The sequence below is a fragment of the Gopherus evgoodei genome, chromosome 1 (assembly GCF_007399415.2).
Source record: "Gopherus evgoodei ecotype Sinaloan lineage chromosome 1, rGopEvg1_v1.p, whole genome shotgun sequence".
NCBI lineage: Eukaryota > Metazoa > Chordata > Testudines > Testudinidae > Gopherus > Gopherus evgoodei.
Window position 1 is genome coordinate 259,437,281 of NC_044322.1, and position 19,125 is coordinate 259,456,405.

The following is a 19,125-nucleotide window of genomic DNA, read 5'->3' on the forward strand; positions in this document are numbered from 1 at the left end:
ATTTTGTTGCATCTCTGCAATTGTCAGGGCCCTAAAAAGTTGGCAATAGCAAGTCTGGGAAGCTGGCTCTGTTAACTAAAGTACTACATTTTTATTTTTGTGTTTAAAAAAAAACTGGATATATCAAAAATAATATGTAGTGGTGTTTTTGTTGTTCAAAGAGACTGTCCTTTTAATAAATCAGTAACAAGACATTGAAGACTCTTTGGCATACAGGGATGTTTGCTGTAGATTAAATTTTGGTCTTTCCTTCTTTCTGAGTAAGACTTCAGTACTAATCAGATATTAATACAGTATTCCTAAGTTCACGTTCCTGTACTCTTAACATTTACATTTGTGTTTGGAGATACTGCATCTTAAACACAATTCCTGCACTTAATATTTTTTTACAATAAATTAATATATACACTGGCTTTATAAAAAAAATTACATAAATCTTCAATTTATCTAATCTCCAATTTAGGTTCAACCACGGGTTTGTCTGCCACCCCACCTGCCTCCTTGCCCGGGTCCCTTACCAGTGTGAAAGCTTTACAGAAGTCCCCTGGACCACAACGAGAGAGGAAGTCATCCTCATCCTCAGAAGACAGGAATAGAATGGTAAGGGGCAGATCAACTATGTATTACTGCTTTTGTATTAGACATCCTTATTCCTTCATCAAAGCCATCTAGAATTATTCTGGAGAAACTGATATTTGCTATCATATATGTTAAGCCAATAAATAAGATAACAGAACAACATTAGGCTACTTGGACTGATGTATGAATCAGTTGTAAATCACTGAGTATATACAGGTTTTCCAAAAGATTCTATATACTTCATAGTGTGGTGCTGATCTCCCTGAGAGAAAAACTTTTTAAATTGTCGTACATCTCACAAATTTTAGCTTCCTGATTCTAGATTTAGCCTAACCCCCTGAAAGTTACTGGGTTTTTAAAATTCACAATTTAACCATTATTTGTCTTTCAAATTCCAACCTAGTCATGGGTTTTTTGGTTTATTAATAATATCTCAGTTTTACTAGTGACAACTACCAAAAATCTGATTCAGTGATGAATGCCTCCATGATAGGAAAGTATTTAGTGCACCTCTGTGCCAGAGTATAGAGGTACAGTATGTGCTCATCTTGAAAAAGATCACAAACACTTAAGAGTAAAGATTAAATTATAAATAAAATGTTACTAAGTACTTACTCTGGAAATCAAATGAAAATAAATTTTGCCTGATGATAAATGACCTATTAAGGCTTCAGGTTTAGAAAGATACCCAAGTAGCCTTTAGCTGGGAAGAAACCTGTTTTAATGAAGATTACTACAGTTGCATTTCTTTTCAAAGAAAACCCTTGGTCGACGGGACTCAAGTGATGATTGGGAGATACCAGATGGGCAGATTACAGTCGGACAAAGGATAGGATCTGGATCATTTGGAACAGTCTACAAGGGAAAGTGGCATGGTATGTAATCATTGTGGCAAAGTACTGTTATAGAGCTTCATAGGGGAAATTGTCTGGGTGTCTTTTTATTTAATTTTTCAGTTAAACAAAGCAGTAGATCAAATGTGTGATATTGGAACTTCAACAAGTTAAGAAACAGATATCTTGTTAATTTTAGTGAGTAAAGTAATTATCACACTAAAGATTAATCCTAATTACTCATGAGCCTGAGATGTCCATCTCTTATTGAATAAAGATTTCCAAAAGTATGTGTACGTGTGTTATGATCTATGTTGCATTTCCTCATTGAGTGATCTGTGTATACTATATACATGTTCATTTTGTTTATTAAATGGCTATTTTTAAGGTGATGTGGCAGTGAAAATGTTGAATGTTACAGCACCCACCCCTCAGCAATTACAGGCCTTCAAGAATGAAGTAGGAGTGCTCAGGTAAGAATGTGTAAATAATCTTTTTGATGACATTAGGTAATCAATATGCATTTACATAGCTTCAGGAGTTATAACTCTTGTGTATTCCATTCAGAACACTGTGCTTATTCCCTTTATCATAATATTCAGAAGCAGAAATAACTAGCATTTTTCAGAAATATTTTGAACCTATTCCTAGTTTTTTCTTTCTAAAGATAAATGTGAACAGTGAGCAATTCTTGACCTGTCATCAGAAGTGTTTAAATCCTTCCATATAGTGAAAAAAGTTTAGAATACTGCACAAACCCAGGCTGTGATATTTCCTTGATGAAACCTGCATTTGTATATTAGTACATCTAAAGGCAGTCACATCATCTGGACTGTGAAATTTCCGTTAGTGCTTTCATTGATATCCAGTGAAAATTTTCTTCTTCAGGAAAACACGACATGTGAATATCCTACTTTTCATGGGTTATTCAACAAAGCCACAGTTGGCTATTGTTACACAGTGGTGCGAGGGCTCCAGTTTGTATCACCACTTGCATATCATTGAGACCAAATTTGAGATGATCAAACTCATTGATATTGCACGACAGACTGCACAAGGCATGGAGTAAGTATTGCATCACTTGTTTGCAAATGAACTTTGAGATAATATTGAATTCTTCTTTCTCTTTTGCTCTGAACTTGAAGTGCAAAATTAAGTCAATATCTATGTGCCACGGCCAGAGTCCTATCCTGATGTATCACATCATTTTATAACAGTACTGAGTTATTGCTGCTGAAGAAAAGAGTAAAATAGGCCTTCTAGTGTACTACTGTTAGAAGCATGGAGATATGTTACTCAGCAAGGAATATTGTTCCAAGAAATAATATTTCACCAGGAAATAAAGGTACTTAACAAAAATTAAAGGTAATTAGATAAACTTTAGTATGTCTAACTTTAGTTTAGTCAGTCTGTTCATCAAAGCCCCTGTAGTTCTCGTGTTAAGAAGAGTGAAACAGTAAATTTGCAGAAATCTGAAAATCTGTAGCCAGAGTATTTGATTAAAAACCAAATCCTGCAAATCCTTTAGGTATTGCCAACACTTCTATTACAGTGGATGATCAAATATATATAAAACATAGAGTTTCAAGACTGAAGGAAGAATATTTATCAAAAAGATGGGATGCCAAGGTTTAATTATGAGCTCGGGGATATAGTTTCAGGTTTAAAGCAAAGGACCAAATCAGTAGTCGTCATGATCTTTAACCTGAGGCTTATTAACACTGAGATTTTACCTACAAATGCTAAAATAGCAGTAAAACAATAACTTTAGGGCTATAATCTGTTGATTACTTTGAAAATTCATGTGTGCTGCTGTTTTTAGTTTAGAATACAATAATATTTCATGCATTCAGTGAAAAACTTGTGTTGAATTATGTACAACAGTTGTAAATATGGGATCTGCATTTTGGCATTTTGCAATCTCTACTTGCATTCTAGTAATTTATACAGTTTTACACATTTTAGGATCCCCATCCACAGGCATCTAGTACCTTACAATAAAAAATAAAATAAAAATAAAACAATCACTCTGAATGCGCAAAGAAACAGAACTCTGCAATATACCAGAGAAGGCAGATTACCTCATCAGCAATCAGGATCAGTTTCAACCTCCAGTTCTGATACAGATATTTGAGTTTCTAATTTAAATACTAGAATTTAGTATTTGAATAATACAGCTATTCATATCAACCTTAAAGAGCTCAGGTGATCCTGCAAGGACTGTGTGAGTAATCCTAACACATGGGTAGTCACACTGAAGTCAATAAGACAATTTATGTAAAAAAAAAAAAGGTTTACTGGACCCATATTCTGTATTTCAACATTTTAAAATACTAGTAAGTTCAAGAGACTCTCTGACTGAAAAATTATCACAGTGACTAAAGTTAATAATAGTTCCAGTAGATAAGATGCTATGCTGAATACAGTGGTATTTTCAGTCAAGACTTGGTGTCTAGGGATCACCATAAAGAAGGCTGGAAGGTGGAGCTGTTCAACACAGAAGGTCAATTCAAAAGCTTTGGTTGAAATTCCTCGATGCTGGCTTCGAATGTTGAGTTAAAAACAAATGAAAAACAAGGTTTCTGCAACACAGCTGATGGTTATTCTTCAGCAATGCCAGATGTGACACTAGAAATCTAATTCTTTCTGTAAAACTGCTCCTGGTTTGATAGGACTATCAAGGGAACTGAAGATTTACTACTTTGACTCTGTGCATTTTTAATATGTAAACTGTTTGTTGCTTCACTAGAGTAGAGAGTGTACATTGAACTGCTGATGAATGAAACATCCTTTAGCCCACCCATCCCAAAACATTCTTTGTTTCTTTTCAGTTACTTGCATGCCAAGTCAATCATCCACAGAGACCTCAAGAGTAATAGTATCCTTTCCTAAAGATGTGACCTTGGAACATGACATGAAGCCTCTTTCATGTGCCAGAAATGAACTTCCCAAAGTGAAAAGCAGCTCATAAATGATTCTTCTCAGAAATGTTAGAGAAGAATTGACATTTGGGTGGGAATGGGGTAATAGTACCAAGAACAGAAAAGAAATACTCATTGCACCTTATAATACGTTCACAAAAGGAAAGCAAGTTTTGTTGAAGTATCAGCATTCACTTCAGATGACCATTCGTCTTATGAACATGGCAGGACCCTGACAACTCACTCACAGACTTCCGCTATATCTGCTGTTTCCAGCAGCCCTTTAAGGATTTGACATTGTAATATGATCATCTGGTCCATAGTCTGCTTAGTACTAGTCTAACCATTATAGTTATCTTTAAAGCAGGGGTTCCCAAACTTGGTTCACAGCTTGTTCAGGGTAAGCCCTTGGCTGGCTGCGAGATGCTTTGTTTACCTGAGCATCCGCAGGTGCGGCCACTCGCAGCTCCCAGTGGCCATTCCTGGCCAATGGGAGCTGCTTTAGATGATAGGACTTCACAGGTGCTGGCTATTTGGAATCTAGACCTATGCGAGAACTGATCACTTGAAAATTATACTCTGTATGGATGCTACAAACTGGTACACCTAACACTGCAGGCAGAGGGTCATTTAATGTGTTCGTGCTTGATAGGAATCAGTAGGGTCAGTGCTTTTCCTTTACATCTCCTCCATAGATATATTTCTTCATGAAGATCTTACTGTAAAAATAGGTGATTTTGGTCTAGCCACAGTGAAATCACGATGGAGTGGGTCCCATCAGTTTGAACAATTGTCTGGGTCCATTCTATGGATGGTAAGTAAAGGGGAATGATGTAGTCCTTTCAAATTATTTGACTGTAGATGGCCTTTGAAACGTCAGCTCCTATTCTTTCAAAAGGTTTCCATTTTGACCAAAGGTCTCTAAACACCACCCCTCAAGCATGCAGACGTATACAATCTGACTTAAGCTGACATGGTAAAGATCAATTAAATTAATATTTGTAACTCTTCTTTAAATACATTTTTAAAAAATCAGCAAAATCTGAAATGTTCTCATGTTGTTTAAAAATAATTTGCTTTTAAGTTTGATATATTCAAGTGTGGCTTTTGTGAAGAAACTGTCATAAAGATTATCCAGATTAATTACCTGTTCGGAAGAAACTTATTGAAGGACTTTTGTTTAGCCCAGCTTCAGCCTTCACCCACACCTTAAAACTTTGATGATGGTCAGGGTTGTTTTAGCACTGTTGTAATTCCAGTTTCAGAATTGCTTCTCAGTCTCTAAAGTGTCAGTTGGCTTGTCATAGTACAGTAATGAACTCACCCAGTTTGGTAGCCAATGGATTTAGAAATTCATGTTCAGATCCACCATATTAATGCTGTAGCCCCAGCAGTTCTGGACAGAGCCATCCCTTGGATATGGAGAATCAGAGCAACAGCTCCAGGCCCCACGCTTCAGTGTGCGTGTCATGCAGGAGGGAGGGTTAGGGGTGCCTGGGGGGCCAGGCCAGCCCAGGGGGTGGGGTTACAGGTTCAGGGGACCAGGCTGGCCTGGTGCCAGCAGCAGGGGTCGGGTCGCACTCACTGGCGGGAAACACGCATTGTATTTCTTACTCACCTGCTGCTGCACTGGCCTTAAGTGTATCCTAGCACTTCCAGAACATGCCAGCTCCAGGCTGGACCTCATCCATTGCTCTTCTGCCCCAGACCCCTCTCTTTTCTGGGAGCCCCTAGCACAGGGGGCCCCTTAGCCCCTAGCACTGGTGCCACCATGTGACTCTTCATCTTCCCTCACCCCCCAAGCACTGGTGTCTGTTCCCCACACCAGATTTCACCTGTATACAAAATATTAAGGGGGGGCCCATACAGGCTGATTTGTCCTGAGTCCCACACCCTGTGAGGGACTGCCCTGGTTCTGGAGCAGAGCTGGCTCCAGGCACCAGCACAGCAAGCAGGTGCTTAGGGTGGCCAACGGAAAGGGGTGGCATGTCCGGCTCTTGAGTGGCAATTTGGCAGCGGATCCCTCAGTCCCTCTTGGAGGGAAGGGTCTGACGCCGAATTGCCGCCGAAGAATGAAGCGGTGGAGTTAGAAGTACCGATCACAGGTTTTTTGTTGTGGTGGTTTTTTGCTTTTTTCCCCCTGCCGCGTGGGGCAACAAAAACACTGGAGCCGGCCCTGTTCTGAAGTATCTGTTTCCAGCAGTGGACCTGACCAAATCCAAGTACATGTTTCCAAAGTTACAAGATTTTAACAAATACCTCTGAGACAGCAACTAACTGAGAGTATGGCTACACTTGAAATTTCAAAGCGCTGCCACGGCAGCGCTTTGAAGTGTGAGTGTGGTCGGAGCGCCAGCGCTGGAAGAGAGCTCTCCCAGTGCTGCACGTAAACCACATCCTCTATGGGTGTAGCTTGCAGCACTGGGAGCTGCGCTCCCAGCGCTGCGGCACTGATTACACTGAGGCTTTACAGCGCTGTATCTTGCAGCGCTCGGGGGGGGGGTTCACACCCCTGAGCGCGAAAGTTGCAGCGCTGTAAAGTGCCAGTGTAGCCAAGGCCTGAGAGAAATTGGGTAATCAGTACTGAGGACAGAGAGAGAGCATGGAAGCCTATATGTTTTCCTATTGAGCAATTGGAGCCTAAAACTGAAAGACTGCATTTGCATGGCACCTCACTTGGTGTTGTTTCACTGCTTGTTTGTTCTTTTTTTAAAGCAAAAGTTTCATATTTGGTGTGTGAGATGGCAGCCTGAGGTGGTAAAATGCAGAATAATTCTCTTTCCTTTTACAGGCACCAGAAGTAATCAGGATGCAAGATAAAAACCCTTATAGCTTTCAATCAGATGTATATGCATTTGGGATTGTTCTTTATGAGCTGATGACTGGGCAGTTACCATACTCGAACATCAACAACAGGGACCAGGTAAAGAGAGCATGGGTTTGGGGAGGCTTTGATTGCACTTTCTCACTAGTCTGTTGTAGGTGTTAACTGCAATGTAGAATAATTTAGGCTGGTGAAATGAACGAGCTAATGTTTTTCAGCTGTTCCTTTTCAGTGTAGACCCACTTTGGCCAGGTAGCACCATTCTCACACCTCTTTTAATTCTTTTCTGTTTTTCTTACTGCAAGTGTGGGTTTTCAGATTCTGAAAACTGTGTGGCAGGAATCTGCTTAAAGAGAGAACTTGTTATTTATGGTAATCTAATTTAGTTTTAATGATCTGCAGAAAGCGGGTGATCTTCTGTATATTCACATTTATCCACCTTCCTCCTTCCTAATTACTTCAAATTAACATAGGCTTAAGAAAGAGTTCAGAAAAAGAACTGTAAGTAATTGTGTCCTATATTCAGCTCATACATTGAAAAGCGCATACATTAGTTAATTGAAATTCAGGATTTCAAGCAGCTCCCAAGGACTGCTTAGTGAAACACATGCCTTTCCAAAGTGTGCATATCCTGGAAGAAGATTACTTAATTGTGACCAACTAATCAGTAAGTCACGCAGTGTTGAGGGAACATAATATGCCTCCATGTGACAATGTTCAGAGACCTTACTTGCTTCATAATTTTTCAGTTTAATGTGGAAAGTGTGTGTGTGTGAGATAGCCTTTAGTGAAAACTGTCTAAGGTCTGGGTGATGCCATTTGTTACATTGTTTGTGTCTCCATCCCTGTTCTTGTAATGTCAATACTGAGAAATGCAGCCATAGCAATGTTCATCCATAGAACTTAATTTTATATGGCTGTGTGACAGGGTGCTATCAGCAGCACCCTGATCACTGACATTGATGCAGCCTAGAGAAGGCTGAAGGCCCAGCTGAGGGCAATTACACACTTTCTGATGGGGGACTGCGAGCATCTGGGTGGCAATCACTGGGTTAACAAGGTAATTGGGGAGAATATAAGTGGAGGAAACAGTCAGCAAGGGGCAGCCTGAGAGGGGCTTAGAGGGTGAGCCTGGGCCGGGGAGTGAGGGCTGCAGAGAAGCCTACCCTTGCTATAAGCCTGTGTTGCATGCTGCTGTTATGTAAGAGGGGAATGAATACACACTTTGGTGAAAGATAAACAGCCTGGTGTGTGTTTGTGACTGAGGGTATGGCTACATTTGGAATTTCAAAGCGCTGCTGCGGGAGCGCTTTGAAGTGTGAGTGTAGTCAGAGCGGCAGCGCTGGGAGAGAGCTCTCCCAGCGTTGCATGTAAACCACATCCCTTACGGGTGTAGCGTGCAGCGCTGGGAGCCTTGCAGCGCTCAGGGGGGTGTTTTTTCACACCCCAGTTGCAGCGCTGTAAAGTGTGAGTGTAGCCAAGCCCTGAGAAATCAACTGAACTGGCCAGGCAGTGAGGTTCACCAGATAGTGACAGAGGCACCCTGTGACAGGCGGCTTCCATATATGTCAGAATGCTTCACAGTTCATCAGATCTTGAGTGACTCATTTGCTTTCTTGTTTCTGCATTCTACATCTTTTAAAGGAGGGGAAAATGCCGACATTCTCAGCCAGCAGGCTGTTACCACTTACAAGTTGTACTTGGCCCTGTTTCATTTTAATTTTTCGACAGCTCATGAATCAGTTTTGTCTGCCTGGTGATAGAAGACATGGATGCTGACTGTTGTTTTCTGAAACAAATTTTAAACCACAGGTGCAGCTGATGTGTAAAATGCAGTGAAATGCCTTGGGTTTATCTTCCTCGGTCCATTGACTGAAAAGGATGTAAACAGGGCGCTGTATGCTTTGACAGTTCTAGGCCACGAAGAAAACAAACAGTTTAGCTATGACATGAAAAGTTAAGTCCAAGTTTGACAATGGGCAAAATCTATGTCACTGCTGCTTATTGGCTCTGTGATGTAATTGAACTCTGGCATGCCTGTTTATAGATTATGCAGGCCTTAGATTAGGACTACTGTTCTTGTGATGGTCCCCTACTTGTAAATATTTTAAAAAAAATAAAGTCCTTAATGTTATTTAAACCCGTAATATTGAAATCAGCAAACAAAAACAAATTATCAATAATTTCAGTGTTAAATATTTATTGTAGTCTAAAGAATGTTGTCTCCTGGATGGCAAAATGTCTGCAGAAGCAAGGGGGAGACTAGACAAGTTTTTACATAGGATACTTAGTTGGTGCTTGCCAGTTTCTAAAGATGTGTGGGAGCTTCAGGCTATCTCCTAAAGGGAGGGCAGAAGCTCTTTGGGACCAAAGTTTAAAGAAGGAGCAGTAGAATATGTTAATTTAAGCAGCCTCCATATGTAACTTGACATGTAATTGCTTTGCCTCCCATACAAGACATAAAATAATTATATTTCTTTAAATGTGAAGTCACAACACGCCTCCTGGATCCATCTGGCTAGTTATTCAGCAAAGGTAGCGATTGTCTATTACAGCATGACTAGATCTTTGAACAGTTTGAAGAGGTTTGTGAATATCAATGGAATGTTCAGGCTCCATTATATTTGACCTTGGTTTGACATCATAATGTCTGCTTGATAAAAGCAGATGCACCAGAATATACTTTGCCTTCCCACTAAATATTTATTAAGTTGGAGTTGTGTGCTTCAGTTTTAGTCCTTTCTGAAATGCAGGCCTTCCCTGTTCAATAAATTGGTATTGAAAATGCAAGATCTATTTCCAAACAAAGCAGACCTATAGCACTCTGGCTCAGTAGAAGTGTGGCAATCTCTCCTTTCCCAGTATGTTAAGAAAATGTAGTCAGAAGAGAATCAGGAGAATGTATGATGGAAAAGTACGGGGCCATATGTTTCTTGAATTGTCCTAAGGTGTGAATTTGCCACTGACTTCTGGATAAAATAGTGCAAAATCATTAAATGGCACAGAATATTTATCCTTTAGTCCTGCAACAGAGCCATTTAGTCTTTTTATTATAACCTCTTTCGGTGTTCAAGACTTGTTCCTTATATACATTCCTGCAAATAGTATTGTCTGCTAGCATTTATGGTTCCCTCTTAGTTCCTTTTTAAAAGGGGAATGGAAAAAAGAGCATAACTCCTTTTCTACTGAAATGATTTATGAAGTATATCAGCAAAGTCATTAGTCTCAGAATGTACTGTGCCAGATACTTCTACATATGTGCAGAGAACTACTGCTGGAATATGGACAGTTAAATATGTGTAATTCTTTCGGATTTGTTACATGGTTTTGTTTGATGAATTTTCCCTTTCCCTTTTTCTTTAAAAAGATCATTTTTATGGTGGGACGAGGATACCTGTCTCCAGATCTCAGTAAAGTGCGAAGTAACTGTCCAAAAGCCATGAAGAGGCTAATGGCAGAGTGCTTGAAGAAGAAAAGAGATGAGCGACCCCTCTTTCCACAGGTAAAAAATGTCCCCATTTTGGATTGAGGTGGCAGGTAAAGTAGTCTGGTGGTTCTCATCCATTATTGGGCTCAGGACCCATTTGTAAACTTGGATGGCCTGCCGTGACCCAGTAAAAAGCATTAGTGCTAAAAACATCTGGCTTATGAAATATTTCTTACCCACAATATATTACTCTGAGAGGAATTCTGCGCCATTGCGCATGTGCATATTTCATGTGCTGCGCATATTTTTTTGTGTGCAGAAAATAGTTTCTGCTGAAAAGTTGCTGCAGTTCTGCCTTCTGCTCACCAGAGGGCTCTGTGGCGCTAGAACACAGCAGCTGCTCCTGGCAAGCTCTAGCTTTAGTAGGGAAGAGAGAGAGCCTGCGATGCCTTCTTCACAGCGCCTGTCAGGCCAGGTCAGGAGACAGGAGATATGGGATGACAGACAGTGTGGGGTTGCTGGGAGGGTGTGGGAGAGGTCACAGACAGGTGCTCATAAGAGCTAGTGGGGGAGGACAGACTGGGGAAGGGTCTGAATGGGAGTGAAGGTGCAGGGACACATGGAGATGTGGGGAGGAGGCTGGCTGAACAGGTGCAAGGACACATGGGCAGAAGGAGAAGGGGTGCAGAGCTACAGGGGGAAGGGGGATATCTGAGTGAGGGCACAGAGACACATGGGACAGGAGCAGATGTGCCTGACTGTATGGGAGAGGCTAGGGCGGGATCGGCAACTTGTGGCTAAAGAGCCACATGAGGCTCTTTGGCTGCCCTCTTATGGGCAGCCGTTTTTTGAGGGGATGCGAGGTGCAGGCTCTGGCTGGCAGGCGCTTACCACAGGCAACTCCTGGCTGGCAGCGCAGCAGGGTTCAGCAGGCAGGCTGGCTGTCTGCCCTGGCCCCACGCCGCTCCTGGAAGTGGCTGGCTGCTGGCACGTCTCTGCGCACCCCTTGTGGGGAGGAGGCAGCTGGTTTCTGTGCATTGCCCGCGCCCGCAAGCACCACTCCTGCAACTCCCATTGGCTGGTTCCTGGCCAATGGCAGCTGTGAGTACGGTGCTGGGGGCAGGGGCAGCATGAGGAGCCGCCTCCCCTCCACCAGGGGTGCGCAGAAACATGCCAGCAGCCAGCTGCTTCTGGGAGTGTTGTGGGGCAGGGGAGGCAGGCAGCCTGCTGAGCCCTGCTGCGCTGCCAGCTGGGAGCAGCCAGTGGTAAGTACCACCCAGCCAGAGCCTGCACCCCACACCCCTCCTGCACCCCAACCCCCTGCCCCAGGTCAGAACCCCCTCCTGCACCCAAACTCCCTCCCACTGCTTTGTTATCAAGGAAGACTGGCACCCAGCAGAAGAAGCGGGAGGTTTGCATGCGGGGGATTCGGAGTCTGATACAAAGCCAGGGTGAGGTTCTCATAAGCACGTAATCCACCACAGCACAGGTGTAGTTATTGTGTCATCTCAGGTATGCAATGCTCCTGGCACTCCTGAGCAGGGTCTGTGCACAGCTGATTGCTTTGAAGTACTGGTAGTGATTTTAAGTGAGTTTAGGTGTAGTGGCTGGAGAACAGACAAAGTGGTTACTGGTTTGTTATTTTGTGTTTGCTTATTTCGGGAAAGGGAAGTAGGGACAGAAAAGAAGGCAAAATAAATAAGATTGAAGGTCAGAAGAAGCTAAAACTGCACTGGTTGCAAATTATCCAGAAAGGCAGAACACTGGGCACAGTGAAAGTCTCTGTTAACTAAGCATCCACTGAGCTGAGTGCATCTCAGTTTCAGTGAACTGCAGAGGGGTATGGCCCAGCACAGGAAAGCAGGAAAATGAGTACTAGTGATGCCAATATTAAACTAAAGCTGACCAAACTGGAAGCAAAAGAGAAAGAAAATGAACCATGAGATGGCTAGAACTAAAACAATCAGAAATTAGTGTTTTGGAGAAACATTTTGGAGAAAATGCAAGGGAAGAAGCTGCCCACAAGAGAGCTAGGGAGGCCCAGAAACATGAACTGGCTGTTATGGAGCTGAGGAGACCACTCAATCCCCAGGGAGCGCACATTGCATTACTGTGACCCCCCTGCCAGGATACTGGCCTTATTCAGAGCCTCACTTGAGGGACAGTCACATCACTGCAGGCCCTGTAGCAAATGCATTTTAACAAACCCAAATCTGAATGCAAACTTAGCTGTATGTCAGTAACATCAGTAGGCCCCAACTGAGATCAAGACCCCATTTGTGCTGGGATGTTGTATAAATGCAGGGGGTGTGCCAACACTGCAATCAGAAGCGTGATTGCAGCTCTGCTAGCTTTAATCTAGCTACCCTGGCTAAATATATCACTGAAGATGCAACACCATGGACCCAGCATGGTTTAACACCACTGCTACATACACAGGCTGCGGGCAGTCTGGTACAGTCCTCGCTGAAGCACCTAGATTCTAGTTGCGTTAAAAGTATTAGTGAGGTAGTAATAACTTTAATATGTTCAATTATTATTAGTTGATCAATTTTAACTCTACAAGTAACCTTGCGTGTGACGCAGCTTTCAAAATATTTTGGTCAAAGACAAAAACAAAAAAATGGCTCTTCTTCTTTGAAAGGTTGCCAACCCCTGAGCGAGGGTCTGCATGGGAATGCTCCCTAACAATCCCCCCTCACCTCCACAAAAAATCTGTTCCATACTTTTCCCACCCACACCCAACAACCCTTCAAGTTCATACCCAGACCTCTTCCTAGCAATTACTTCCCTCTCCCCCAGCTCCTCCGTTACCCCTGACTCCTCCGTTACCCTTTGCACTGCTTCTGAGGGGTGTGGGTGTCATAAACAGATAGTTAAGGGTTAATGTCTCTCTTACCTGTAAAGGGTTAACAAACAGTGAACCGGACACCTGACCAGAGGACCAATCAGGAAACAAGATACTTTCAAATCTCAGTGGAGGGAAGCCTTTGTTTGTGTTTTTGGGTTTTTGCTTTGTTCTCTCTGGGTCCTGGAAGGGACTAGACGTGCAGCCAGGTTTCTTGCCAATCTCCCTGCTACAGTCTCTTGTATATTCAGAATAGTGAGTATTAAGTAGAACAGGTGGTTATAGTCTTTTGATTGTTTTCTGTATTTGCAAATGTGTAGTTTGCTGGAAGTATTTTAAATTGTATTTTTGCTGGGAGGAGGCTTCTTTCTAGTGTCTATAAGCCGAAAGACCCTGTAACTTTTACCATCTAAATTGCAGAGATAACTTTTACTTTTTTTTCTTTCTTTTTATTAAAAGTTTTGCTTTTTAAGACCTGTTTGATTTTTTGTCCTTGGTGAGACTCAAGGGAATTGAGTCTGTACTTAACAGGGAAGGAGAAGGGAGGGGGAGAGAAGGGCGGGAACTACCCTGATTTCTCTGTGTTGTGATTCAAGGAGTTTGAATCACGGTGATCTCCTAGTTTACGCAGGGCGGGAAAGATCTGGGAGGAAGAAAGGAGAAGGGGAGGGAAATGGTTTATTCCCCTGTGTTGTAAGACTCAAGGAATTTGGGTCTTGGGGTCCCCAGGGAAGGTTTTTTGGGGGACCAGAGTGCCCTGAAACACTATATATTTTTGGGTGGTGGCAGCGTATCAGATCTAATCAGGTAATTAAGCTTAGAGGAATTCATGCTGGTACCCCAATTTTTTGGACTCTAAGGTTCAGATTGGGGATAGAATACTATGACAGTGGGAAATACAGTTCTGCATTGTAGTTTAAATGAATTTTTCCACAGAGTTCTGTATTAATATGCCTAGTAAGGAATCTGTTTGTCAAAAAACATTTCCTGAATCTTTTTTGTTGTCTGTATTGTTACAGACGTACTTGCTGACAGGTGTTTTGAAATAAATGACCAAATATAATTGTAACTGGTGGGATTATATTGTGTTATTTTGACAAATAAAATATGCAGAATTTTAAAATATTATGTGCGGAATTTTTAATTTTTTGGCGCAGAATCCCCCAGGAGTAATATAATATACACATTAACATCATAAGTACTAAATAAATGCATTGTGTATACCATAATGATGACTCCTGTCTCACAAGCTGGTTGGGCGTGGCTCCCAGCTCTGGGTATTATGATCTCCAGGGTTACAGCCCTGATAGGGATCTGGCCAGGCCGAATTTATGAGAGTGGCACTGTGATGTGATGCATAGGGACACAGAACCACTCACTCAAATTTGGCCTGGCTCTTTCCCTGTCATTAGGATGGAAGGGTGGCTGGGCTAAACTTAATCATCACTGTGACTCTGTGCTCCAGGTCACAAAGCCCAGAACAGGGAGCCAACCCTAGCCACCCTACAGGACCAGAGCCACAGGAGCCGCTGCTGCAGGGTGAGTGTGGGGTGGCCTCTGTAACATCCTCCTTTCCTTCTGGCCTCCCACATGACCCTTTGATGCATTGTGGCAACCCAGTTTTGAGTAACAACTCACAGGATAAGAAACCCTGATCTAAGAAACGCAGCTATAGTATGTACCTATTGACTGTTTCAAGGTTCTCCTTTTGAACTGGGAACATGAGTTCCAGCTGAAGATCGGACTAAGTAAGATTGTAAAGTTTAGCACATAGTTGGCGTGTGTAGTTAGCAAAGTGCATTTTTAGTACAAAGAAGGCACATTCACACAGCAAGTGGATGCTACATTAACTTCTCAGTTTTAGTACTTACTATATAGTCTCTGAAATTTTTATACTCCCAAAACACTATAAAGGAGAATTGTCAAGTAGTTTTGTTCCAAAACTTGACCTGCCAATCCCTCTATCAGGGAAAATAACTTTGGATTCAAAACATTTTTGGCTGTATTTTTTTTTTTTAAGTACATGGGTTCAACACTTAAAATATATAAAAAGGTGAGTTCCCTCTGCAGGCTTTACAGTAATGGTTTGAATCAAACTATGTTCCAAAGCTATGTTCATTCCTGGTGACATCACTGATACTGGTGCATAAACAAGGTGGTAAAAAAAATATATATATTGTCACCTTCATCAGACTCACTGAAGAAGAGGCAGTATATTCCTTAAGATAAAAAGTGATGCAATTTCTCCAGAGATGTTTTTTTCAGCCTCCTCAGGAAGTATAACAAAAACCTGAGTGCAAAATGTTAAACTGTTTAAAAAGTGGTGGCTTAATTGACCTTGAGTCACTCATTGTTTGTAACTCTTCAGTGTTCTGCCTTTGGCTTTGGGGTCCTGTTGCCACTTTACAGCACCAGGTTTGATCTTCTCTTGTTTTCTGCTTGTTTTAGATTCTTGCCTCCATTGAGCTTCTGGCTCGGTCATTGCCAAAAATTCACCGCAGTGCATCTGAGCCCTCATTAAACCGGGCTGGCTTCCAGACGGAGGATTTTAGTCTGTATACTTGTGCTTCTCCAAAAACACCCATCCAGGCAGGGGGATACGGTGGGTTTCCAGTACACTGAAAAGACGTTGAAAGCATGTGCCTGTGTGAGTGCTGGTCTGTTCCCATGTGTGCATGCACAAGTGTGCGTATGTTCTGAATTCCTACCTGCTGTTCTTTTTAGAGGTGCACTGAGGGAGTAAACACTCACATGTTAGGAGTGTGGGCATTGTATGTTCCTGGCATGAAGACTGTTGCTGGCAATGGATGCCCTGGGAATTGCCAGCACAAAAGGATTAAAAGGTCATCTAAGAGAAAAGGGAAAAGTCACTTCAGACAAAACAAAAAAGCTGTTTGGGTTACTGGGTCATACCTTGCATTTCCTTTGCTTTCTGTGCCTTCTTTCCTTACTTTGCTGGTTGGATTAGTTGCTCTGTGGGCGGTGTCTTAATGTTTAAATAATCAAACTATATATTTTTTTCAAATGAATTGTCTGTATCCATGAGCAACTGGTTTTAGCTTCTCAAATTAGTGGTACTGCTGGTGATATGTGAAGATGGCAAGAAGAGCTTAGCTTCAAAGCTGAGCACAGCCAAAACTTGGTGTAGTCAGCAAAGATGAGCAAACACAACACAGACTGCAAAAGAAGGCTTTGGCAGTGTGTGACTTTTATTTTTAAATGTATGGTTTAAAAGAGTGCTGGTTGGAAAATGCCTTTTACCAGAGAAGGAATCTGTTTTTTGTCTAAATGGTCTGACCAGTTCTACTTTAAAACCTTTTACAAATCTCTCATATCATTGCAACGTAGAACAAACTTCAGATGTCTGGTGTTGCTTCTGAACAGCACATGTATCATGAATAATCATCCCGTATCCCGCAAATTAGAAGGAGCCTTACTTTAAGAAACTTGACGACTCTGGAGAACATAACCAAACGTGTTTCTGCTATGCAATAATATGTTAACACCCATAATAGGAAAAACCTATTTTGTAGAAACAAAGCAGTAAACTTGAAAAGTTGTTTTCAGTGGGAAATCAATATTGTACCGTGAATTTCAGCTTTAAAAAATGGTTTGCTATTATTTCACTACCTTATTTTAGTTAGTAATGTTGCCGAAGTAGTCTCTTTTCTGTGGGGAGAACTTTTTACTCTTGTATAGAAGCTACTGGGTTGACTGCAAGTACCTCGCAAGGCAAACTAGAAACCCTGGTAAGATCATAATGTCAGCTCACACCCTATTTTTCTCTCTTTTTGCATTATTCATCTGGAACAGGTAAATGACAGAGTAGTCTTATCTCTTTCATGTTACACTGACCTCTGGTGGCAGACATTAAAACAGTAACATTTTCAATGTCTGTGTTGTCATATTCCTATCCTATTTGAACTGTGTTCTTGCATATTTTACAGTTCTTTTAAATATTAAGCTATTTACTGTGAACAGTTTCTCTCCGCTAGAAACAAGATTTTGCTGTTCTGATTGGGCCTTCAAGGAAAGGAAAATATTTCCTAATGACTTCTGGTTTATAATTTGTAGAGAAGTTTGCAGGGATATCTTACTGTTAAATGTGGGGGAACAGAAAAAAGCTTTCCTGCATGCCTGATCCTGCTGTAGGAGTAGAGCGGATAGCCATGTGGTCACAGATCCTTGTAATACAGTAGTTGGTAGCTGAGAACTTGGAGAGGCGTGAGCAATTCCTACATTCCATAGGCTGACAATAATCGCCTAGCCTCTCTAATAGTCACCTTAGTTCCTTTCTATCCACCTGCTGGATTAGTAACAGAACAAACCTCTTCCTCCCCCCCCCCCCCCCCCCCCATTTCGTAAGATACGGAACTCCAATTGTAAACTGTGGTTTTATTAGAGTTAGGTATAGGATTAAAAGCTTTTATTTTTTTAACATTTTTGACCATTGTTTTGTCAATGTTTGGGTATTTTTAGTTCACCATGGTAGACCTACCTTAAAACCAGAGTTTAAAAGGTTTTTTTTTTCTCTTTCCCATGAAATTCCCTACTTCAAAGAGTCAAGAAAAGTGCCTCTTATGCTTTGGGAAAGGGCACTCAGCTGAAGGTTACGATGTCTCCCCAGGTGCAAGTAGTATGGCTGCTATACCTCCCTTGCTGTCAAAACAAGATACAGTGCAGAATTCCAGGCAGAAAGGGCTCATCTCTCCTGGGTTCGTCCTCTTGTAAAATCATCCTGCAGGGAACTGTCAAAATGGTTTCCCTCAGCTAAGGGTGCAGAGTAAGCTGCTGTGACTCCAGCAGACCCAAGAGGCATCTCGGTAAGAAAACAGGTGCTCTGACAAGGATCCCACAGTCAGATTTGTCTTGGCTTCCCTGGATCTGGGAGAAAAGTAGAACTTGTTTCGATCTGAGCCAGCTGGATCAGTCATCCACTTCGGGCACCCTTCCATGTCATCTAAGTACCAGGAGCCAAAAACCTTTGAAGGCTCCAGTGGTGGGGCTCTCAGAGAACACAGAGTCATCATCACTGCCCAGCCCCAGGTTACTCCCTCTTGCAGTCAGTCAGGTCTGGTAAAGATATTCTTTGGAGCAGTCTTCCGCTCAGTGCTGTGCAGATGAGCCTTTGATGCCGTGGGAACCACAGTTCTGGAAAAAACCAATGTCATACTCAGATATATGGGGCCCATGTTTCCTGCTATATCGAAGCTGAGTTCAGTGGTCTTCTTGGAATCAAATTAAAAAAAAGTGTTACTTGCCATTCTGCTGCAGCTCCATCTCAAGGGGAGCCCAGTATGGGCACAGGAACATCCTTGGAGCCTCAGGTATCAGGTTGGGAAGCTCCAAAGTTTAAATCTTACCCAGACTTCCCTCCTGAACACACTTTTTGGGGATTTTTACCCTATCGTCTTTCACCACCTATGTCAGAGGTCTCTTCAGTGAGGAGTGGTAAGAAGAGACCATGGTTTCCTATTCTCCCAAAAAATCTCCTGAGAAGATAAAGGATTTTGCAGGGATCCCTCTGCCATCTCCACCTGAGTTGACTAATTTTCCTGATGTGAATTTAAGTCCTCAGAAATATCACTGTCTACCTCATCCTCTGATGAGACCGTCTCAACTGCTTCCTTCTCTCCTCCAAGTAATATCAAGGCCTTCTGTAATTCCCATCACCTATTCTGGACCTATGGAAA

At 42.0% G+C, this 19,125-nt stretch overlaps 1 protein-coding gene across 2 annotated transcripts in view; it reads left to right on the plus strand.

The window, feature by feature from the left end:
• BRAF (B-Raf proto-oncogene, serine/threonine kinase) overlaps positions 1–19,125 on the plus strand; it is a 131,670-nt gene that overhangs the window by 99,004 nt on the left and 13,541 nt on the right. Inside the window, exons 10-18 of one of the 2 annotated variants that reach the window (XM_030544009.1) lie at positions 464–600; positions 1,337–1,454; positions 1,801–1,885; positions 2,301–2,477; positions 4,244–4,290; positions 5,029–5,147; positions 7,125–7,256; positions 10,525–10,659; positions 15,881–16,034. In XM_030544009.1, coding sequence (XP_030399869.1) covers positions 464–600; positions 1,337–1,454; positions 1,801–1,885; positions 2,301–2,477; positions 4,244–4,290; positions 5,029–5,147; positions 7,125–7,256; positions 10,525–10,659; positions 15,881–16,034 — 1,104 coding nt within the window. Of the gene's footprint in view, positions 1–463; positions 601–1,336; positions 1,455–1,800; positions 1,886–2,300; positions 2,478–4,243; positions 4,291–5,028; positions 5,148–7,124; positions 7,257–10,524; positions 10,660–13,491; positions 13,533–15,880; positions 16,035–19,125 lie in introns of those variants that run through there. The other variant, XM_030544010.1, reaches the window with a different exon arrangement.